The sequence below is a fragment of the Seriola lalandi genome, unplaced genomic scaffold (assembly GCF_002814215.2).
Source record: "Seriola lalandi dorsalis isolate HSWRI2012SDOR001 ecotype SW California unplaced genomic scaffold, Sedor1 jcf7180002054686, whole genome shotgun sequence".
Classification (NCBI taxonomy): domain Eukaryota; kingdom Metazoa; phylum Chordata; class Actinopteri; order Carangiformes; family Carangidae; genus Seriola; species Seriola lalandi.
In genome coordinates this window covers 800,806-826,232 of record NW_019525239.1, presented here as the reverse complement: position 1 = coordinate 826,232, position 25,427 = coordinate 800,806, and the positions used below count along the sequence as shown (strand labels likewise).

The window sequence follows — 25,427 nt, the reverse complement described above, 5'->3', positions numbered from 1 at the left end:
GATGTGTAATCATTACTTGCTAGTTCACCTGGAATTCCTGTGGAGAGTCTTAGTATTGCTGGCACACACACACACACACACACACACACACACACATACACACACACACAGACACACACACACACACTGACAAAATTCACACAGGAGGACACTATCCAGTCTGACAGGCTCAGCCAGTGTAGTCCTGGTTGCCACACCCTCCTCAGCTGCGAATCAGTTCACCTACCCACACTACACACACACACATACATACGAACACACACACACACACACACAAACAAACACACGCGCGCACAAAGGGTGTGTCCCTGTGGTAATATGGATTTCATAGTAGATCTGTATTAAAGAACATATATCATACATTTTCACACTGGTAATCCATCTGTAACAGAACAGAACTCTAACACAGAAACATCAAGGATTCTTTCTCAACACTCCCTGTTGTTGTTTTGCATGTGTTTGTGTGTTTGTACCGTGCCACTGTTCTTACATCACTTGCAGGACATTATATTTTTACAGTGTGTGTGTGTGTGTGTTTGGTTAATACCTGGGAGGCTAGCTGAAGACAGGCGGGGCCTGGCTCTGTGGCCCCGCCCCGCCCTCGCTGTGCTGACAGGTTCACAGGTGGAGAGAGAATGTAACAGGTGATGAGTCCAGTGCAGAGACAGTGGGAGGGGAAGCTGTGACAGAGAAGGGTGTGTGGACATATTTGACACACGACACACTCGGAGCAGTCCGAGCAGCGGAGCGAGCAGAGGACACACACACTCACACTCACACACACACACACACACACACACACACAGCTGAGGGTCACCTGTCCTGCTGGGACTGTTTTGTCGTCGGAAGCCGCTGACAGCTGGACTGTCACCATGTTCAAGAAAAAGAGCAAGTCCACCGCGATAACGCAGCCGAAGTCCAGGTGAGTAGGACACTTAGTTTCACACTGCGGCGTCTTCACAGTTTGTTTGTTCCTTCAGCGCCAAACTTCATTGTAAAAAGCTCCTGTTTAAAACGACCTCGCTTCCTGGTGAAGTCAGTCAAAGCCTTCACCTGAACTACCTGCACCTGAACTCTCCACCTCGGTCCCAACTTTATCTCTGTCATTTCCTCTTTTATCGCTGTTTCTCTACAAAACTCACCGCGATGGCTTTAAACACTGGTGTGAAAAGTATTGACCGGTATGAAGGAGATTTAGACATTATACACGGATGAAAGGCGGAATAAACACTTGTCGAATCAAACATCATATTATATTTATTCACAGCTCATGCTTCATCACCGCACACATGAAGTCGTTTTTTTAGTTTTGTCAGAGTTTGGTGTCTGAGCTAAACATGCAACAAGAGAACAAGCTGTACCTTATGGTGGATAATGCTTTATAATTACTGTAGGTTGACACTCTGTGTGGATGTTGATCTGTGTTTAAGACTTCATTCAGGAACGTGTACATTAGATTGCACAATGTGCTTGACCCGAGCTGAGGGTGTGGCTGATAGGCTGTGTAGTAAAGTTGTAGTAACTGGTTTGATAAGTATGAAGAAGGCAGTGTGTGAGGAACTGCCTGCAGCCTCTCCCACAATACTGCCGGACCAAGCCCAGTCCCTATCACCGAGTCTTTCCACTGGGTTCGTCAGGTGGAATCACTGAGACCCTCTGCCATGGAAATGATGAAGTGGATAAATGTGCTGAGGGCTGCTCTGTGAAGTCATTTTCCCCAGAGGCTTCTCATTTTCATTTCAACCTAATGTCTCCACTCAGCCCTCAGGTAGTGGGTGTGTCATGCTCTCTGTCACTCAGCAGTGTTAAGGAGGCCTAAAAAAACTTTGTCTTACACCAAAAGATCAAGTGATGTGTTTTACAGGTAGAATAAGGTGTGTTCCTCCCACTGTCACACTTGCCATCAACAGTGAAGGAACGCTCTGCGCTCTGCATCGGCAATCCCTTAGCTAAAAAAAGTTCATACTGATCCTTTGATCGATTTGAGTTTCAGTCTTTGTAACTGTTTCTATGAGTGAAGATGCCATAGTGAAGTTATTATTGTAATCACAGCCCAACAACTCCCAGATGAGCCAGATAACAGACCGTAATGGAATGCTAATAATGCAGCTCCACTATTCTTCTTCGGTGTAAGAAAAGAAGCTGTGATCTCAGATAGCTGGCGAGCTGTCGGTGTGAGCCAGGCGTGTGATGACAGCGTCAGGTCGAAGCACCAGATCCAAAGATGGCTGCATCACCACGACCCTGGGGGTGGTGATTTATTCCCAGCTTTACATCAGAAAATGATAGGTGATATGCAAGTTTGGCCAGTTACAAAGAGTTTATCTTCAAAGGTCTTTATAGAGAGTTAGTTGGGTAAGAGAAAGACAGACAGTGAGGAGACACTGTATGTTTTGGAAGGTTTTGTGAAGCAGAAATGGCCACAAAAAAGTAAAACAACCACAAAGAGATATAAAACAACCACAGAGAAGTGTAGCACGCCCACAAACAGAGGCAAAACAATTACACACAATGCAATGTTCTTATGAAGGAGGGGTGGGCAGCGTTTATTCTCTCAAACTAAAAAAACATGTGCATGGAGAGCAGGCCTCTGGGTTCAACCCTCCACACCCTCTGTGACTTCGTGCCGGAGAGTTCTGGTTCTAATTTAACCCTCTCCCTGTGGAGTCCTCTGAGCTGTGTTTCTCAACTTAATGCTCCAGTGCCAGTTCCTCCCCAGAACCAACACAACCTCTGTCGAAACACTGAATTACAGCCAGTGAGCTTCCCAGGAAATGACTGACGACATGTTTGGATACAGACTGCAGGTAGAGCGAGTGGAGCATTGTTTCAGTTGTTTGGTTGATGAAAAATAAAACTGTATTCTGGGAATTGAGACAATGACTGTTTCAAGTTATGCAACATATTCTCTTTGAACACAATCAGTGGGACTAAAAACTCAAAAGACCAGGATGGTGTTTGTTTTCTTTTCTTTTTTTTTCTTTCCTTTTCTGAATTATGAATCATGAATTCTCCAGCACATGTTCCGTATAAATCCGGGTTGTTAATCATTTAATTAATAAAGAGGAACTATGTTTATGTCTTTCATTTAACAAGCCATCCATGTTCATTGTATCTTGAAATGAAAATACATGTGATGTGGGAGACGTGGGCTGTGAAGGAGTGTTGTGCTTACACTAGGACCTGTTGGTTTGACGGTTTCAGTGAGAAAAAGAGGAGCGTGTGTGTTTGTTATCCAGAGCTTGTGCTCTAACATGACAGAAACCCCCTTCAGGGTGTTTTTCCTCTGGAAAAGCTTTGCTGCTTCTGCAGAGCTCTGCAGGATTCACCAGTTCAAACTTGTTTCATATCAAAACCAAAAAAAAAGCAGAGGCTGTGAAATGAAAGTCAGTGTCCAGTGTTCATTCAGCAGGCATTATGTAACAAATGGTGCACGCGTGTGTGTGTGTGTGTGTGTGTGTGTGTGTGTGTGAGGCGATGGGTGATGGATTTGAATAGACATACATGGACAGTCTTTGCTCTGTGTCTGGTGCTGGCTCACAGTAGTCGCTTGTGTTGATGTTCATGTGTAACATTAATGTCCGATGTAATGTCCTGGTTGTCATGTGACCACATTATTTGACGGACACTAAAAACTCAAGCACCATGTCACAGAAATTCTCCTGAATCTGTGTGAATACATCATTAATGATTCATTTGGGGCGACATGAGTGGGAAAGCTAATGAGAGACAATCCGCTCTATTAAGAGCTGGAGCAGAATAACGTCAGCTGATCCTGGAATTTTGAAGCTGATGCAGAAATCAATTAAGAGAGTTAAATAAAATAGATAGATTTGTTAAATTAGTTAGATAACAGTATCTCAGAAAGGTTAATACATACTGACTGATATTATTAGCTAATATTAGCTTATCACATATTCATAGTAGCTTTAAAACAGTGATGCCGTACAGGGTTTGTCCACTGACAAGTCTGTTCCTTCTTTGTTTTTGAGCCATTATCAGTTTACTGTCCCGTTATCTGCCTCAGAGGTCCAGTGAGTTTACACATGATGACGAATGATCCTTTACATCTGTGGACTGAACAATAGTGTCCACTGTGCAGGACAAACCTGTCAGTGCTCTCTGCTGGACAGATTGTGTAATGTTACAGACTGAAAACATATCTTTTCATTTATGACTCTCACTTTCTTGTTATTTATCATACATGCAGCCACTATGTGTGTTTGATTAGCTAAAATCAGCTGTGATCTCACGTTATTCATGTTTAAAGCTCTACTGTTAAAGCTTCCAACTACCTCACACCTCTCATTTAAATCCAGTATCAGAACATATCCCTCATGTTCGCACTTATAATGGCAGAACTGCTTTCAGGTTCTATGCACCATTAAATGGAATGAACTGCAAACTGCCCTCAAACTAGAGTCTTACATTTCCCTTGGAGACTTTAAATCTTTATTATTTGATGTATTTTACGGCTAGTGTAAATTTTTTTGCCAATTCTCAGTTTCTTAGTTTCTTGTTTTGTGTAGTTGTGTTCTCTTTGTTGCTGATTGTCTCTGGTGACTGCTTCTTGTTCTCTGGAAAAAGATTTTAATCTCAATGACACTGCCTGATTACATACATACATACATAAATAAATAGAATATCAGTTTGGCTCTGGAGTTACCTGAAGACAGTCATGACAGTGATCCGACAGGTGCTCCATGTTAACATTGTAAACGTCATACACTATGAATGATACCAGGCTTCACAGGGACACTCGAACACACCTCGGTCTGATAGTTGTCACGGTGATTAGAATAGGTGTGTCTGCTGTGTTATGTCAGGCAAAAACCTGCCGGGCCAGTTTCCTTTACTTCAAGGAAAGATGGCAGCTGTGTCTTATAAAGCTACCTGTGTCTCCTCACTGTCCTTAACCTCCCAGTTAGTTCATTTACCTCAGAGAGAACAACATTCACAATGACAGTCGTCTTTGACTGTGTGGCAGCTGGCGTGTGTTGTGACTCTGAGGGAAAAGCTGTGAGTCATCTGCCTGGTTACAGTCCTGGAGGAAAAAAAGTCTTTAGCAGTGTAATTATGGCTCGTCAGGTTATTATACCCAGCTCGTAGCTATAAAACTGCTGTGCTTGTATATCATGTTGATGCGTAGAGTGTGATACCAGCTCAGTTTGCTCTGAGTCATTTGGAAGAAAACCAGTTCAGGAGTATGGTGGTTTTCTTTCTGAAGCAGGACCGTACCGCAGTCTGGATTATGTAGATCACTAAAGACGTTTTACTGTCAAAATTGCCATGAATGTAACTGTGGCTGTTCAGTGTATGTTCTTGCTGATCACATGACATGTAGCTGCTACTAGCAACACAAAAACCAACTGTACTCAACAGGTTGACACAGAGTTTACTGAACACATTCCTACTCCCCTGAGGATGGAGCCTCACTATTCTGGATCATGTGTTTTTCGTCAATAGTTCAATCATTTGATTGATAAGTCGATCATTTGTTCGGCCTAAAGTCCAAAACCCCAGTGATATTCAGTTCACAGTGATATAAAGAGAGAAAATCAGAAGCTGGATCCTGATCATTTCTCATGTGCTTGATTCTTTAAAGATTATTTAAATTGTTGTCGATTAATTCTCCGTTGAACAACCTCAACTAATTGTAATTGAATGAATGAATTGTAATTGTTTTCACATTAGTATTTTTACAATAAAGAACATTCCAATAATGTCTATACAGAAGTCATTCACACTCCTTAAGCCTGATTTTAATGAACTGAATGAAGACCTCTGTCATTCTGATTGGTATTCTGTATCAAGGTTGAGCTTTTGTCTGAAAAGTTTCCATAGACTTTCTGATCATTAAATGATAGGCAGCATTAAACCTTCAAATTCAAAGTGACAAGTAACAAAACTGTGTTTGTTTTTTTTGGCAGTGCTCCGTCCACAGAGCTGAGCACTCTGATCGAGAAGCTGCAGAAGAATGCTGATAAAGTGGAGAAGAACATCTACGACGTGGAGCAGAACCTCAACAAGGTACATCGGCTCATACCGACAGCTTTATACAAGTAATCTTTTGACAAAATAAAACTGAGAAATAAAAGAAAAATAAGAAAGTTTGAGAGGAGTAGTAGTGCTAGTATTCTGCCTCGCAGGAAGGGCAATAAGTTCACAGCTTCAACTATGTTATATAATATAGAGCCAATGCTGAATGCACTAAACTGAAGCAAACTATTAATTGTGCCTTGAATTACAGAGCATTTACCCTCGAGTTGAATAGTGGAGACAAGAGTGCGACATCCTCACTGTAAATCCTACAGATCACAAGTTATAATGATGATTGTACATTTTTTTCTTCATCACTTAATGATTCTTTTCTGCATCTTAAAAACAAATTTATGTTTCTAAACTTGATGTGACTTTAAAATGACACTGCAGAGACAGTGTCGTTATCTGTTCCTGTTTCACCACAAATTTAATTGCACATTGTGAAACGAGCAGCTCTCTCATTTTCTCTGTGACAGTGGTATTTTAGTCTGAGTGTACTTTATTTAGTCACTATGTGAATGTGAACACGCAGAGAATTTGCATGTACATATCAAGTGCATTGAACCATGTGCAGCCTGAGATCTGATCATTTGATTTACAGCTGACATATTCTCCTAAAAGATCAGACAGTAAAGGGCCTGCTCATTTTAACTCTGTTCCCAACATTGTCATAAACTAAAACAAATTAGAGCAGGTGTAAAATACTGCTAAAAGTAAAAACTAAAAGTAATTTGAAACAAAGAACATAACTTCAGTTTGTTTGTTTATTCTGCTGATCTATGTATTTACTCATTAAATTGTAGCCGCCAGTGTTTGTGTGACTGCACCTGACTGACTCTGTGTTTTTGCTGCAGGATGTGAGTAAGATCAATGAGGGAAAGCAGCCGCTGTATCAGGATGACACCAACAAGAGGATCCTCAACTCTCTGGAGCTGCTCATTGGCCTGGACGAGGACGCCGTCAACGCCAAGCGCCTCCAGCATCCACAGGCTGAAATGATAGAGCAGGAGTGAGTTGCACGCACTCACCTGAGCTTCTTCACTTGAAGTTTATGCTGTGCTGTGTAGCATCCAAACTACAGTATCCATGAGCCATGTATGCTAGTTTCAGTGAGCTGCACGCAGCATGAGGTCGACGCTGTTTCATAAACCCAGGCCTTTATTTGGAACAGGCTCATACTGAATAAGAGACAATCCTTTATCCCTCACTTCCTGCACAGTTGTTTCACATTAAAAGCTTTCTAGTCACCAGTGGGAATAATCTCTGCCTTGCATGGGAGGCATTTAATTCTGCGGGAAATGTTAAGTTTCACTGAAGTAAACAGCATCGTTTGACAGCAAAAAAAAAAAAAAAAGATGGATTGAAGGAAGGATAGAAAGACTTGAATCGAAAATCTGTAAATTCTCCTAGAAAAGCCAGAATTCAAATAAAAACCAATTATTACTGAGTGAACTAAAGGCTGGAGCATGGCCAACACAAACTAATATAGGCTGGTCACTGTTAAAGGCTGGAGGAGGGTGGAACCACCTGTAGCTCACTACAACGTACACAGAAAAGAAAAACACTTATTATTCGAATACAAGCTTTTATTTGAGAATCTGTGGTATTTAATATCCTGGTGAGAAGAGCTTAAACTTCTTTTAATCTGAAGTCAGAGATAAATATCATAGTTATTTGTACAGTTCGTAAACACAGAGGCTGTTTTGTCTTGTCATGCTGAATGTAAAAAAACAATTATATTTAACACTTATATTACTCACTGTGTGTGTGTGTGTGTGTGTTCAGCATGAAACAGCTGCGTGAGAGAGTGATGAAGCTGAGAGAGGACCACGACCGAATCTACCACCTGATCCGCACTGAGGGGATGCCCAGCATCAACTGGGGCAACATGATGGATGAGAAACTGGTAGGAAGCTTATCTGCTGCTCACACAGGATCCCACCATGGACCTGACATTGACCTCTGTGATCCTCCATAGACCACTTATCTCATGAGTAGAGAGAGGAAACTGAAACATGCATCTTGATATGTTTTATTAAATTGGTCGTACACATTCCTGGTGCTCCTAATATGTTTTCATTGAATGTATCAGATTTGATGCACACACCACAGTCTATCCACAGTCTTATAAAGACCGTGTCGGCTACAAAGTCATTTACAACTAGATCAGTTCCAGAATCAATGGCATCACTTACTGGCAGTGATTCAGGAAGTAACTGTAAAAGAAACCAGGTGACAAACTAATGTCAGAGATTATTAATTATACAATAGGTTTAATCAAGTGGCAACCTCTGAGGCTGAAAAATGAAGCCAACATGGAAGTACCAAAAACTACACTTCTTTGACATGCCACTTGAGGCTGGCTCCAGAATGGGTGACGTGATGGAGACTACGTCCATCTTTATTTCCATTCTATGGTCAGTCCCCATACACTCCAATGATAAAATGTCCAACTTTACAGCAGAAATAAACATGTTTCTAGTTTTGGTCTCTAGAGCTAATTTCCTCCTTCATATTTATATAACTCACCTGTTTACATTTTATTAAAAGTTATGTAAAATTGAGGGAGTGGCCTCTTTGGTTGGCAGGTTGGTGAGTGTATACTCGCCACAAATGGGCATGGACCAAAGTCTCGGCTCCACACCTGCCCCTCCTCCTTGTCCTTTTTTGGATTAGCTAGGAAGTTAGGGGTGGAGTCATTGTATAACTTTATTTTAGAGCAACAACTGAGAAAAGAGTTACAAGAGATACTAATGCCCCCTCTACCTGCTCAGCAGCAAACAGCAGACAGACTGTCAGAGAGCAGCTGGTAAACATAACGGAGCATTTAGCAGCTAGAGATGAGCTAGTGGAGACCAAACCCAGAGCTAAGAGAAACAGAGGGAACACTGGACACAAACATAACTCTAATCTGACTCTGAGTCTGCTGGATGTGTAAATAGTTACTGTTTGCTAACAGGTGAGGGTCATTTGATACAGCCTCAATGAATGAACAAAGCTAAGCTACAGAAATTAAGCAACTGCATCAACTTTAAGATCAGGAAAACAGAAGTAGGAAGTAGGGGCTGATGGGAACATTTGGTGAGTAGGTCCAAAGGTACCAGAGTCAAGAAAATACAAAAACAGTGTTCATGTCCATTGACATGGAAAACCCCTAACCCATGTGGACTGTTACATACTGTAGAGGGGCTTCAGGATATATCACACATCCTCTGGAGGTCCTCAGTTCCTGAAACATGAACAACACAGCTGGGCCATTTCCACCGTGTTTCCACAGCTAAATGAATTTCATTATTAGACCAGGTTAAATCCAAACTGTCACACCTGTGTGTGTGAAGTGGACTGAAGTGTCTCATTCCGTCTCCCTGCCCAGGACAACCTGAACAACAAGGGCTTTGGACAGGACCTGCCGTCCGTGGAGAACGAGGTGGAGGAACACAACATCTTCCACAGTGAGGTGGAGGCTTTGGCTCCTCACATCTCCACCAGCAGTGACAAGGTACAAGCACGAACCCCGGAGAGCTGAATGATGTCAGGATTTTTATTAATGGACCATAAATGGTTTCATTAGCAGTGACGATCATTAAAATATAAGTTCAGCTGAATTGGTTATTTTACGTTTCAATCAATCGACCAGTGAATCAATCAGAATAATTTATTTATCTCCAAATTAGGTCACGTGACAGTTGGAGAAAGTAAATGTAACAGCAAAGAAAAGAGAAGAAGAAGTAAGATTAAAAAGATAAACATAAAATAAACATAAAATATAAACATAAAATTTCAAAATATGTCCTATACTATGATCTATGTCAACTATAAGTGTAACTACATCAGTTATGGAGTAATGTTGACACTTATCATCATTTATCATCATTTATTAAAGCCATTGTTAGATATTTAGTCTGTAAGTCTAACTAGCATCACATGAGTAAAACATCCACTAAACAATCACTGAAGCATCGAAACAGTTTTATTGAAAATATATTTTTTTATGTTTTGCAGTTGCTTATTATGATAATTACCTTTCGCAGTTTCGCTTAACATGTTTTTTCTTTATTTCAGGAGTACGTCAGTAGCCTCCAGATGAAGTACAACAAACTACTGGTAATAAACCCCCCCTCCCCACACACACACATACAGTACATTCACTCTCTAAGCCCAGAGGTGTGTACTCTGTATGTTTATATACAGTGTCTGTCTGTGTGCATCTGTGTGTGTCAGTGTAATCAGCAGAGAGCACAGAGACCTGTCCCACCTCTTACCACCAGCTTGTGTTTAGCCCTTCAGCCAGTTTTTGTGGCAGCTGTCATGTTTACAGACAAACACTGCATTTAAAGTTTACCTTATTTTAATCATATTTATTTTATCATCACCATGAACACACACATCTATCTGTGCTGTTGCTGTAAATACTCACTAGAGGAGCAAATGTGGATTAATCCGCCACTGAAAATAGTCCCCAACAAATGAACTTTTTTTTTTAAAGTGAAAGGCTGAGGTTGTGGTCTTTTCATCATATTTGCTGACAATAAGAAGCATTAAGACAAATGTCAGCCTCGATCTGAAAGTTAAACACAAGATTAAAATGCTGAACAGCAGCAGTTTAGCTGCTACAGAGCTGCTGGATCTTTATTGTTGTTCAACTCGTTTGTCTTTGTAGCTGCTTCCAGCCAACAACCCTGCAGTTATTTGACATTTTAAAACCTTCTGAGCACATAATGCATTTCAGATGTATTTTAAACTGTGTTGAACACCACTCATGCTGCATATGTTGCCAGATATTTACATAAGAATAAACTTTTCTCAACTTAATTTTGTCAGGTTAGTACACCAGCTTCCTGTCATCAGGTCATCATATTCTCATTAAGTGTCTCGTTCCCTCGTCTAGGCCAGTTCCAGCGCTCGTCAGCGCAACCTGCTGAGCCTGCGGGACTACATGCAGCGCTGCACCAACGAGCTGTACTGGATGGACCAACAGGCCGAGGAGAGGGTCAACTATGACTGGAGTGACACTAACCTGGACTACCCCGCCCGCCAGAGGCAGTATGAGGTACCTGAGGGCCGGACACACACCACACATAAAAACAAGCTGCTTATGCAACAATACAGTGATGCCCAGTTTACTCAGCACATCTGTCTCACTCCTACAGAACTTCATCGGTAAATGTCTGGAGTCTAAAGAGGCCACCGTCACCAAGCTGAATGATGACGGAGAGAAGCTGGTTGCCTCTGAGCATCCTGGGAAAAATGTTATTGAGGTACAAACTCATCCATGGACTCCATTCAGATAAACGCTGAACGTGTTGCATATATATCTGGGTGTCGAGAGCGAGGGGTTTCCCAAGGATCCACCACAGTTAGATCCAGTTTCCTCCGGCTGCAGATAACTTACAAAATGAAATCTTTCCCCTTGCACCTTGATCTGTAGACAGGTCATCCACCTTTCTTAAGGTAAACTACAACTCGTTATATATTGGTATTAATCATTCTCCCTAAAACCTTACTATTCTGAAGGTGCTCAGGGGGGGCTTCCCTCTCGTCCTCTGACCTGGAGCTCTTCACTCTTCCATGGTCTTTGCCAAAGGTTTTCAAACTGTGAGGCCTCTCCGGGGTCGCAGGAGAGTTTTCCTTAAGTAAAGATAAAAGCTATGAAATATTTTTTTTAAAAGAAAAAAGAGAAAGAAATCAGGTGACAAAGGGACATTACAGTTCAGTAATAAAGACATGGTACAACAGGTGTGGTTCATAATTAGTCAAGAGTAATACTTGAAAGTGTCGAGGCCGCTGTAGCGTTTGAAAAGTTGAGATATAGAGTCCATATCTTCACAAAACTCTTCCTTCGAGGAGTGAAGCAGACACGAGTAAAACACTCCATGATTATCTTGTGCCAGTTTGCTGTAGTGGAAGGTTTGTCATTTATCCATGGCATAAAAATATTCTTCCTACAGCATGTGCGAGGATGTGATACAGTCTGACAGAGCTGAGCCTCGGAGCAAAGACACAGGGTTCAAATGTCAGTCTCATATATGTTTTTCCCTTATCACATCCTCACACACCTTCTTGTTGTTGCTAGGCTCACATGGAGGCAGTCCACGCTGACTGGAAGGAATACCTGAACCTGCTCATCTGTGAGGAAAACCACCTTAAACACATGGACGAGTACCACAAGGTAGACATAGAGGACAGATGAACACAAACACACACACACACACACACACACACACTTGTTTAAACAGGTAAAGCTAATCAGTGTCTGTGTGTGTATCCAGTACCAGAAGGAGGCGCGTGACACCCAGGACCTGCTGAAGCGGCTGGACACAGAGGTCAACCAGAAGTACAACCCAGAGTTCAAAGATGTGTATCAGATGGAGGGTCTCATCAGGGAGCTGGATGTGAGCATTTCATCTTAACACGGAGACATGATGACAGCTGGCAGTGACTCCTACAGCAGTGGAAAATATGTTTACAGTGTGTGTGTGTGTGTGTGTGTGTGTAGGACCAAGCAAAGGCCATGGACCACTTTGATGAACGGGTCAAGGCTCTTCAGAAGCGTGGCCTGCAGGTGTTGCCTCTGAAGTACCGCAGAGAAACGCCCCAGAAGCTGCTGCCCGTTGAAGCTCTGTGCGAGTTTGACACCGATGAGGTACGTCCTGAGTTTCTGTCTGTGGAGTGAAGCTGCCATTACTTGGTAGTGTATATGACAAAGGGAAAAGGAACATTACAGCTAAGCATTGACATGTGAGATTACACATAACATTAAGAAGAACAAGGGTCATCTTATGGAACGTGTTACACACCAGCAAAGACTGATATATACATGTACATATATATACTTTTAAGAATTGATGTATATTCATGCCAAAAACACTGTTTAGCAAAAAGATCACACTTGAAACAATATGTATATGTGAACATTTGAACATTTTACAAATTAAAAGTCCTGTGGAATTAGAACAATCATAGCAAGAGAATAGACAAAAAGCTCATTTAAAATAATATTTAATAGACTTTAACTTGATGCTATATTGAGGAAAGAAGACATAGTAATGTTATTTATAAATTACATATTTATTTGTTGTTATAGTGATTTTATAACTGTGCAAAAGGCACTGATTAACTGATAAGCATGTACATACATTTGTACACAATCTGTGTACATTGAGTATCATGTATAGTATTAAAAGATTTGATTTGATTTTTTTAATATTCCATGCAGTCTTCTACAGTTGTGTAAAACATCTTCCCTCACTCTGGGCCATTAAGCCAGTTTTCCCATAGAACAGATCTCTCTTATCATTTCTAATCTAGTGGTTATTGAGGTATTTTTACTTTCTCTTACCTTCCTTCATCTGCTGTCTTTTGCATCCCTTTGCTTTTTGAGGATCCTCCTTCGTGAGCACTCGTCATCTCATCGGTTCTGTCTGTTTTCTTTCTACATACATTTTATTCCTTCTTCTGATTTCCTCTTTGGAAATGTCCTTTAGCATCTGATTGTCATTCTGTGCTGAAGTGACGACTTTGTTTCCTGTTTCTCTGGTTGTCCCAGCATTAACCCCAGGACGTTCCCTGGTATCAGAGCACATGACTGAGCACTTTCTGAACCCTGGGCCTGTAACTGTTGTGTTTTGTGGTGTAATGTATTGAGATCCCTTCAGAGAAGAGCTCAGACTGAGACTCTCAGGATCTTATTTAAAACCCCAGGGGATTTTAATTATTTTATTTAAATGAATTAGATATAGATCAATATGAAGTTTTGTCTCAACCTCTCTTAGATTGTTTAATTATAACCAGTTAAATTAAATCAAATTTATGCATTCATACTCTAATTGAATATATCTAAATTGAATATATTAATTAATATTTCTATTTCTATAATTAATATTTCTATTTCCTTATTATGCTTTACATGATGAATTAATAACTATAATTGTTATTATGTTGCTAATGTATTGAATTAGGTCTGTAATGTATTTCAAAGTTAAAATAAAGGTTGAATAAAATAATAAGTGTATCTATGTTTAAAAAGCTCAGATTTGTGTCACTCAATTGCTGCACAGAGCAGCAGGAGCTGTGATTGGCCAGACCCCTGACAACAATTAACAACTGACCAATCAGAGCAGCCAACATAAAAAAGAAATAGAAACCTCTTTAAATGAATTGTGTTATCCACATTAAAGTTGAGTTATTACTCTGCGTGTGTGTGTGTGTTGTGTGTTGAATGTGACTGCTGTTTACGATCCAGTAGCTGATGGCAGATTGTGGTTGTTGGTCATGTGCAGGGGCAGATACTGCGCGGGGAGAGGTACACTCTGCTCCGGAACAACGGAACCAAATGGGATGTGAAAGACGCAGCTGGACGCAAAGTCACTGCCCCGGCTGTCTGCTTCTTGATCCCCCCCACCGACCCCGAGGCCGTGGCCATCTCTGACAAGTGAGTGTGTACAAATATATATAGAGTACACGTGACTTCCTAAAATAATTTACTGTATCCGCTCCAACACTTTATTCCAGTGCAGCTGTAACAGTATGTTATGTCGTGTGCTTGCAGCCTGGCCAGCCAGCAGAAGGCTGTGAAACAGAAGATGGCCGGCAGCAAGTCGACTCTGCAGAAACGCTTTGATGAGCTGAAGAGGGAGAGTGGGACGGGCACAGCTACAGGTGCACAACACATCCAGCTCTGCCTTCATGTTGCTAACTGATAACCAGGCTGTGTTTTACAAAAGAACAGAGGAAGCAGCCAGTGTGATTTCAGAGCATAGCTTTGACAAGGCTGGATTAGCAACCAGGCCCCAACCCCCAGGTCACAAGGCCCCGCAAAAGCCCTGTGTCACCATGGCTCTTTCATTAGCTGCAAATGTTCTAAAAGATGATCATCCAGAGGTCTGGTGTCCAGGCCTGTTATTGTCTTAGCTGATAATGTTTATATCCCCTAATAAATGTATTTAATCACATTATCACTTTATAATTAACACAGTGAAACAACTGGGGGCTGAGTAGCCAAACCACTTCCAGTAAAGAAAAGTTTATGGCTTCATTAGTCACTGTTTCAAAGTATCCTCTCTAGCACTGATTGGACTCGAGTGTGTAACTGCGTCAATCATAGGGTGATTAAATGTTTTTGTGTGGTGTTCAATAATGATAGTTCAATTAGTAGAGGCTAACGAAGGTGATGAGTATCTGCAGCTGTCAGCTAATGTTGTCTTATAACGCTACAAGGCAAAACTAAGTGTCTGTAGTTCTGTGAAGTCAAATATCAAAGACAAATGTCCATGAGACAAAACTGGCACAGCCAAGGACATGGCATTCATGGCAACACTTCTAAAAAGAAGTCCAGTGGAACCAGAACCATGAGTAGTCAGGCAGTCAGACAGGATGTAAAAATGTAAACAAACCATGTTGGTCTGTTGGAAATATCACAGTTTACATACTCTCCTGTACTTACCATGGCTGTGCACAGTGCACTGCAGCTTTCCTGTGTAATAACGGATTATTTTTAACATCTTAGGTAAATAAAGTGGTTTGGATCTCAAACTGTTTCACATCAAGGACCCTAAACTGACACTAATTAGACCACAGAACCCTGATAAGATTTTTGTTTTTAGATGTTTTAGTACAGAAAGTGTTTGAAACCCATGAACCAAAATATTCATACATTCTGTCACTGTTCATTTGTTTTAGTGATGTCATCATGTTATGTCACTTTGCAATGAAACATATCATAAAAAATGACAAAAATAAGAGCCAGATGTAATAAACTGGACCCATCCTTTAAATTATAAAAGAAATGCTGCTCTGCCTTCTGCTGTAAAAGCTGTTAACAGTATCGACAAAAATCTGGTCACGGAGTTGTCATTGAGCTGTGAAAGATTTGTATGAAATCGGACATTCATTTAGATGTCCACTGCTTCACTCAGTGCGAACAGGTGAAACCAAATAATGAAGTTCATAATGCTGTGTGTGACTGTGTGTGACCTCAGACAAGCAGGAGCAGCAGTGCCGTCAGCTGATGGCCGGTCTGGATAAGGCTGTCAGTGACCTGGACAAACAGGAGAAGGCCATTCATGCACGAGTGCGACCGCCATTGGAGCAGAACAGGCCGCTGCAGGACAGTGCTGACCGCCTGCAGGATATGAGGGTACGACCTCCACTTCATTCTGCTGTTTAAATTTAAATGCTGTTTCTCACACCCCACATCTCTCAACTTAGCTCAAAAAGCGGAGAGAGTATTTATGTATGTGTACAATGTATGACGTTTCCCTTCAGGACATCGCTGCAGCTGTCAGCAAGATCGAACCAGAGAAATCCTCTAAAGTACAGGAAGCGAAGAACTTCTTGGTCTCAAACCCGAACTGCGTCAGTGCTCCTCAGCTTCACAGCAAGGTGGATGAGGCCAACAGGAAGTACACTAAGGTCGAGCAGCTTCTCCAGTGCTCTCAGGACAAGTATGGGACTTGATATGTATCTCAGTATTCATCTTTGTGGGAGCAGTATTCCTCAGGTTTTCCTGTTTTTACCTAGTTTGAATGGGTTTAAATGGCATTCAAATTTGTTGAATAACATGTATTTCTCATCTTCTAATAACTGCACTTTGTCTTAGACTGAAGAATTCCAACCAGCTGGAGACGTCCCTTCAGAATGGAAAGACTTTTCTGTCCAGCTTCGAGAACAAGCTGGCCAGGGAGGAGGTTGCTCCAGCTGACATCTCCTCACTGGAGAAAACCCAGCGGGAGCTTGCAGTAAGCTCTTACACTCTGTGGCACACATTAGAATAACTGCTACTTCTTTGCAACACGACTTGATAATGTTCCTTCAACTTCAAAGTGCAACATACCAGAAATATAAAAGAACAATTTTCAGTAAACTGCTCAAACACTAATATCAAATTAATAAGACGGTGATAGTAATATCTAAGAAAAATAGATGTGCAGGTAGGTCATTACTTTATTACACCATGGATGGAGTACATACTGGAATACTGGAGTGTATTATTTTCAAGCAGCAGTATTGCATTACTGTGTACACTGATCTTCAGAGCTGCACAGCTGCTGGTTTCAGTTGCTTTACAACAGAAACATTTACTCAAAGGTTTACAAAGACAAGAAGTTTCTATTTAAAGATCACACTTTCCCTAAAAACATGACGAGGCAATACTTTGATATTTGATACTGATGATACGACCACTGGTATGTTGGCATACTAGAGCCTGATAAACTGACAACTGTACAACACATAACGGATTATTATCCCCAGGGTTGGACAGTAACTAAGTACATTTTAGTACTAAGTACAATTGAGTACTGTATGCAAGTATATTTTTGAGTATCTATACCATTTATATTTAGTAAAATTATGACTTTTACTCCACTACATTTCTATGAAGTACTCCTACTTTGAAGCAGCTTTTAGTCAATGAATAAATTTTATTTTATTTTGAAAATGAGTCATGTTTGAGCCTGTCAGTGTCGTAACCATGGCGACATTAGATAAAGATGAGGCAGAACATTCTTCACCAGAGACCATGGTCTGATCTGAGGTCTGTCTGAAGGTTTAGAAATAAAGAAAGATTCATTTAGTTTGAAATGTTTTCTGTGTTTACCACGACCAGACTTCATCACTGACTAAAAAAAGAAATATGAAAACAACAATGGCTTCTTTAGTTGATTCATTGTGTCTTTATAGCCATTTTATAGTCTTTGAAGCAAGCTCTTTATTCTACAGTTTCTACAGTCAGTCAGTCAGTCAGTCAGACAGACAGTCAGTAGGTTGGTTCAGAGTCATTAGGTTCTATGAATGTGGAACAATACAACAATGTGTTCATATAAAAAAATATGTACCTTTGAATACGTAATTTTTTTAAATCAAGTACTCCAGTACTCAAATAACAATCTTACTGAACAACTTTCACTTGTATTGGAGTCATATCTGACCAGAGGATCTGTACTGTGACTCAAGGAGCTGTGGACTTTGTTCACCTCTGATTATCCCAAACTAAGACTGAACTACCCATCAGACAAAGCACATAATTAAACAAATTTCAGATTTGTGGAATTTGCAACACCAAGTTTTAGTATCGTCAATTATTGGACACCCTGGTGGATGAAAAGCGTATGCCAATTACAAATAAGGGCAAAAATTCCAAAAAACTAAGAAGAAGATGAATGACTTTAGTTTATATTGTGCTTTCATGGGGCATATTCCTAAACAAAGATGTGCTCAGTGAAATTGTTAGACATTCATTGAGACGTAGAAAACCTTGGAACAAGCAACAGGTGGGGGATGAATAGGAATAACTAACAACAAATTTGCCCCAGGGGCCCAAAACAAGTTCATCCGACTGTGTCCCTCACATATACAAGGAAAAGATGATGTTTTATCAGCAAATATGCAGTGGAGTGATTGCACACACAAGACACTGGATGTGAGGTATAAACTGTAAAAGGAAAGAAATCTCCATACACTCATTCCATCACTGACTGTATTATTCCTTTGTGAAGAAAATACTCCTGTGTGTGTTCATTTCATCTAATTTGCCACCCTCAGGATATTGCATCAGACCTGAGGTCCAAGAGGTCAGTGATCTCAGAGACAGAGCAGAACCTGCGCTTGGCCAAAGGCAGCTGTGACAACATGGCTGTCAAATTCCAAGAGCACTGCCCTGACATCGAGAGGCAGGAAGCTGATGTCCAGAAGCTCAACAAGCGCTTCAACAACCTCAACAGGCAGATTGACACCAGGTGAGAGGGTCTCAACAAGGAGGGAAAGTTATCTGTGCATTAGTTAATAATTATTAGATAAATAAGCTAACTGAATATTACACACATAAGATATGAATACTGATCTGTTTTGCTGTGTGTTACAGGTCTCAGAGTTTGCAGAGAGCCAAGATGTCATACAACAATTACCGCAATGACTATGACGACCTGAACAGCTGGCTGTCTCGTGTCCCAAACTACGAGCCCCGTGAAACAGATGACACCAGACAAGTGGAGACCAAACTGAAGAATCAGAGGGTGAGAGTGATAAATGTTCCTGATTTAGCAGAATATGCTGCAAGTTGTGCTATACAAAAAGGCTCATAGCAACCTCTGTTTTCTACAGAACTTACTCTCTGATATCGCGAGAAAAGAGTCTGACTTGAACAACGTCTCCAAAAATGCACAGTTGTATCAACAAGCTGTCAAAGTAAGATATTCTACAATGATTTTTCCACCACTACCATCACTACCTTTAATTTGCATATTTACAAATTATATAAGGTTTGATGAATGCTTTACTGGTTCTTCTCTGCAGGACTACGAGGCTGAAACAGAGAAGTTCAGATCCATCCTTGACCTTGAGGATGGACTTGTACCTCAGACATACAAGAGGAGCAGACTGGAATCACCTGCTCTTGCAGTCAAGGCTGAGGTGAGGCATACACAAGATCTTGCTCATAAATGATCGGTAGCGGTGGCAAAAAAAAAACTTGATCGTGGCATCCCTAGCTCTATTATTTTGTCAACCCATATACATCAATGGGGGTAGGCTAAATAACAAATGTTTAATCCAACATCTCTCTAAAACAGTCTCAGTAAAACTGAACATTATAACCTTCATGGTGGGAGGATTTATTGCAGGACTGTCGTATTAGACTGCTTTCATTTTTTGAGAACTAAGTACAGACACTTGCACCATGTGATCAGGTCAAGGGGTGGCAAATAAACATAACTGTGCTTTGAAAGGTAATTCTGAACCACTTCCAGATCTGAAGAATTTACTGTATGTGCTTCATATGATATGTTATTTCAATGTTTACAGGAAGCTGCTATTGAAGCTAAGTTTACTGAGGTGAATGCTGTGAATAAACAAAGGTTGCAGAATCTCGAGTTTGCAGAAAGTCTTCTCAAACAGGTGAAATATTTTCACATAATATCAACAACAGTAATATCAACATTAAAAACAGCAATAACAATAATGATAATAATGATTTTCCTTCCATAGCAACCTGAGGTCTCCATGATCCAATCTAGAAATGTCAAGTCAGTCCATGCAACTGCCCCGGGAGAAGAGCCTTGGAGAATCAGGAAGCAGCTGGAAGATGAGATCCAGAGGAGGGAGCAGCTACAAAAAGAAATTGAGACTATCCAAACTGACATCTATGTCCTTGAAGGACAGAAGCCCCAGGATACAATTGTCAAGAAGGAGCTGATCAAAAAAGTTCCTGACCCCCAGCTGGATGAAGAGGTTCACAAAGTCCAGCAGAAACTCTCAGAAGAGCGCCGCACTACCCACGTCCTGGAGAATGACCTTGAAGTACTGAGGCTGAAGCTGCGTGGCCTGGAGACAGAGGTCAAAGAAGGGGCTCAGCAGTATACAGTGAAGGAGGTCCTGCGTATAGAAAGAGACCGGGGTCAGGAGGAGGAGGTGCGCAAGCTTCGGGAGGACCTGGATGAGCTAAGAAGGCAGAAGTTGGTGAAAGACAATGAGCTGATTCAGATACAAAAGCAGGTGACTCTCCTGGCTGAGGAAAAGAACAAGGAACAAGAGGTGATCACTGAAGAGGAGGTGATCAAAGTTCAGAATGACCCCCAACTTGAAACAGAGTACCGGGTGCTCCTGGACAGGAAGCAGAAGGAAATGGATGGCAGGAAGCAGCTGGAGGATGAACTGCAATTTCTTCAGGAGAAGCTACGAAGGCTGGAGAAGGAGAAATCAATGGCAGAGGAGAAGATTTCCATCAAGGAGGTACTGAAAGTAGAGAAAGATGTTACCTTTGAAAGAGAGGTAGACAACCTCCGGAGACAATATGAAGATGAGAAGACCAGACGAAGATCATCACAGCGAGAAAGAGCTGACCTCACGAGGAAAATCACCAGCCTAGAGGATGAGAAGTCCAAGGTTGTTATTCAAGAGAAAGTGCGGGAGATTGTCCGCCCTGACCCCAAGGCCGAGAATGAGGTGGCCAATCTCCGGCTTGAACTTGTGGAGCACCAGAGGCGCTATAAAGATGCAGAGCTCCAGCTTAGATCCCTGCAGGATGAGCTGAACATGCTGAGTAACAGAGGACCTCAAGTGGAGGTCAAAGAGATCATCAAAGAAGTCATCAAATACAAGACAGATCCACAGACTGAAAGAGAACTGGAGAGACTTCGCAATGAAATCGTCGATAAAACCCACCAGACTGAGAAATCTGAGATGGAGATCCGCCAACTTCGTGGTGAGATTGAAAGATGGAAGGACACTAAACCCCAAGTGCAGACAAAGGAAGTGGTGAATGAAGTTCTGCAGTATAGAGAAGATCCTAAAACTAAGGAGGAGATTGAGACTCTCAAAAGGAAACTGGCTGATGAACAGAAGAAACGCCTTGACCTTGAGAGAGAACGGTCATCTCAAGAAGAGAAGATCAGACTGAGGAAGATGGATCTGTCCCAGATCCGTGAGAAGATTGTTCAGCAAGAAGTGGTAAAGATGGAAGAAGACCCTCTCCTCAGGTCAGAGTGTGACACCTTCTCACAAAACATCAGCACTGAGCAGAAACACAAAGAGAGCCTGAAAACAGAGCTCTTCCAACTGCAAAGACAGAAGGCTGACCTGGATCTGCAACTAGAGGAACTAGAGCGTGAGCGCAAGGCAAGGCGTGATGCAGAATTGGAGATCCAAAGGCTTCGAATCAGACTTAATGAACTGGAGATCCGTGACAAAGAGAACCGTGAGAAGGTGACAGTCAAACAGAAGGTAGTGCTGCAGCAGGATCCCCAGCAGGAGAAGGAACACTCCATCCTTAGACTACAGCTTGATGAAGAGAGGCACAAACGCACCCTGCTTGAGAAGGAGTTGAATGCCCTGATCCAGCAGCAACTCACCCTGGAGAAGATGGATGTGAAGGAAAGAGTTGTCCGCACTGAGAAAGTTCAGGTTGAAAGGGACCCAGAAGCTGAGATTGAGATTGAGAACCTAAGGAGGACTCTTGAAGAAGAGAAACGGAGAAGACGAGAACTTGACCAGGAGCTGTCCATCCTCACTTCCAGGCTCTCAGATATGGAGTTCTCTAACACCAAGTCTTCTAAAGAACTGGACTACATCCGTGATGAAAGTAGCCGTCTGCAGCAAGAAAACCAAAGGATGCAGAACGAGATCCGCAAACTGCGGTCTGAGATCGATATCACCAGCAAAGAGACTCGGATTATTACTGAGTCAGCACCAAGGGAAGATGGAAAGAACCTGGAGTTGAGGCTTGATTCATTACAGAGGGAACTTGCAGGACTCAGAGGCATAACTATCCAAAAAGATGAGGAAATTGATAAGCTTCAAAAGAACCTGTCGGCAGTGAGAATAAAGAGGGAGCAGAGGGAGAGCCATCTCCGTCGATCTATCGTCGTCATCGATCCAGATACAGGCAAGGAGATGCGACCAGAGGAGGCGTACAAGCTAGGGCTGATCGACTGGAAGATGTTCGTGAACCTGCAGAGCCAGGAGTGTGACTGGGAGGAGATCACAGTGAAGGGTCCCAAAGGAGAATCCTCGGTTCTTCACGACAGAAAATCAGGGAAAAAGTTCTCCATTGATGATGCGTTGCGTCTTGGGCACATCACAAATCGCCAGCTTCAGCAGTACATAAACAAAGAAATCTCCATCCAGGAGTTTGGTGTAATGGTGTCGGGCAAGAATAAGTAAATGTAAGAAAATGCATTTTTGGTTTGACTGTAAAAGCTTTAATCTGTTTCATCTGTGTTGTTTTAAACTCTCCTTGCTTTTTATTGTACTTCTGCTCTGACTTCAATTCTTTGGTGATTTGGCATTATTTTGTACTTTATCCACGATTCGTAAATGCACTATGTATTTATTTGCTTATTCATATTTAGTTTTGTGGGACTGGCATGGATATCTGGATTAATATTACTATCGTTACAGCCAACTACATAACACTTCAGCATAACACTGTGGTAGGAAAAGTTTGCTCAGCTGAGCCTTAATTTCTTAGACTGGGTACGAGGGTGGAGAATATATCTTTGATTTGATATTGTCATTGAAATTCACAAAGGTACTAAATGTTTCATTTATTTGTGGGGTTTTCCCAGGTTTATCTAATGTGTGCTCTCCAAGCTTCAATAAAAGTCAAATCAAACTGAGAAAACTGGATCTTTTTTGTGTTATTTCATTATGGTGAAACATATTTATAGATTTTCATGTTATCTTTTCGAAACATCCATCCATCCATCCGCTATACCACTTATCCTTTGAGGGTTGCAGGGGGGCTGGAGGCAATCCCAGTTGACATTGGATGATGGCAGGGTGAGGTCACCAATTAATCTAACTATATGTCTTTGGGCTATGGTGGACATGCAAACTTCACACACCTGGTCAAACTGGTGTTTGAACCAAGAAACCTTCACTACAGCACCATGCCACCTGATAGCATTTAATCATGTGTCCTATATTTTATCAAATATGTTTTATTGAGCAAAAAAAAGTTATACATACAGTAAACTGTTGAACCAGTGCTCATTTTCATAGTAAGAAACGATTATATAAAATTGTATTAATGTCCATTCACAGGTATAAAACAGGTCATATAAAGATATAAGGATTGTCCTTGGGATTTGAACATTAACCAAGATAAACAATTAAAAAAGAAAGGAGAAATAAAAAATAAAAAAACCTAAATAAATGAACAAATAATTAAATAATTACACAAAATGAAAGAAGAAATTTGTAAGTGCTAAAAAATAGATAAGGGAGAAAAGATTCATGTGAATCCAAGAGTGGAAACATAACTCGGATCATGTAGCCCAGGAGTAGAAGGTTTCTATCTTTACCTTCCCTCTTAGATTTCCTCATTTCCTAGACCTCATATGTGTCCTATATTTTGATGATTAACCCCCAGTACAAAGCACTGAACATCTGAATAAAGTAAAACAGTTCTAGAAATGAGTGATGTTATTCTATATTGTGGTGATGATAATGAAAAACCATCAAACATTTTGAGATTACAATTCACAAAGAGCATCTGTTGATGTGAACTAGGTCTCAAAAAAAAGAGATCCAAGAAAATTTATAATCAAGAATTGTTGACTTGTATGAAGCTGGAAAGTTTTACAGAGTCATCACAAAGATTTCAAATCAGTCCACAGTCAGACAAACTGTCTGTAAATGAATATGATTCAGTTCTGTGGCTACGGGGATGCACACCTCCAAATGCACAATGTAGATGTTCATTGAGGTTTAAAAAAAAGTCACAGCTAAAAGCTGAAAGGATTCCATCTTTCTCTCCAGAAAACACAACACTGCACCTGAAGCCTGTCAAAGAGCAGCCTGACTCTCCACAATACTACTGGGAAAATGTTTGATGGACTGATGAGACTGAGGTTGAACTGTCTGAAGAACATGGCAGCACAATGTGTGGTGTAAACAGATCTCTGCACACCAACATGAAAACATCCTCCCAGAGGTGAAGCAGGGTGGAGGGAGCATCATGATCTGGGTCTCTGCTGCCTCTGGACCTGGACAGCTCCACATCATCAAGTTTAATCAAGGTCTCTTCCAGGATCATGTCAGGGTGTCTGTCCACCTGCTGAAGCTGCTGATGCAGCAGGACAATGACCCTGAACATCAGAGTAAATCCACTATCTGGAGCGGGCCAGTCAGAGCCCAGACCTGAATCCAGTAGAGGTGCTGAACTCAGCGAGCCGCTCACACCAGACATCCAGAGAATCTGTCTGACTGAAGCAGCTCTGTAGGAAGAATGGTCCAAACTTCCTCCTGAACATTGAGCAGCTCTGATCAGCAGCTACTGAAGAGCTGGTTTCAGAGGAGCTTCAACCAGTTATTAAATCCAAGCTTCATTGACTATTTCCATCAGCACTGTGAATGTTTAATGGCTGTGTTCAATGAAGACAAAAAAGGTTGTAATTGATTGTGTGATATCAGCTATATTAAAATGAATGATGGAGATCTGAGCTCGTATTCACCAAGCATCTTAAGGCTAAAAGTAGCTCCTAACTTGCTGATTTAGGAGAAACTCCTAAAACTAATGGGCATGTCAGTCCTAACTTTAATTTCACTAAGAGTAATTCACAAAGCCACTTAGCGCAAAAAGTAGCTCCTAAGTCTGGGAGAAGTTAGAGGCAGTCGAGAGGACTCCTAACTCACTCAGACCAAATCACAAAGAATCTTAAAGGGCTGCTGCCATTCTACGTCACAGTGTTCTGGAAACGTTACATGATGCTGAATTACTTAAAAGATACAACTCAATCACGAGGGAATAATGATCGTTGTGGAGTTTGTGAAGAATTAAATAACATCTCCTACCAATCCAAACAACCCGATAAATCTGGATATTAAGTGTTTGGCAACGGTGCGTTACTTGGCAACAGAGAAGAGCCGATTTATCCACCAAACAATAAATG

The 25,427-nt window shown here is 41.3% G+C and overlaps 1 protein-coding gene across 1 annotated transcript; it reads left to right on the top strand.

Annotated features, from left to right (window-relative positions):
• Positions 1–663: 663 nt before the first annotated feature.
• Positions 664–23,155, top strand: ppl (periplakin). Its single transcript, XM_023422861.2, has 22 exons — positions 664–922; positions 5,931–6,030; positions 6,897–7,051; positions 7,828–7,948; positions 9,416–9,541; positions 10,105–10,146; positions 10,931–11,092; positions 11,193–11,300; positions 12,116–12,211; positions 12,312–12,434; positions 12,539–12,685; positions 14,322–14,473; positions 14,591–14,700; positions 16,020–16,177; positions 16,306–16,484; positions 16,640–16,778; positions 18,583–18,776; positions 18,902–19,052; positions 19,141–19,224; positions 19,333–19,449; positions 19,840–19,932; positions 20,023–23,155. Exons 1-22 carry the CDS (start codon positions 873–875, stop codon positions 22,693–22,695), a joined length of 5,280 nt encoding a protein of 1,759 aa, XP_023278629.1. The 5' UTR covers positions 664–872; the 3' UTR covers positions 22,696–23,155.
• Positions 23,156–25,427: the final 2,272 nt, after the last annotated feature.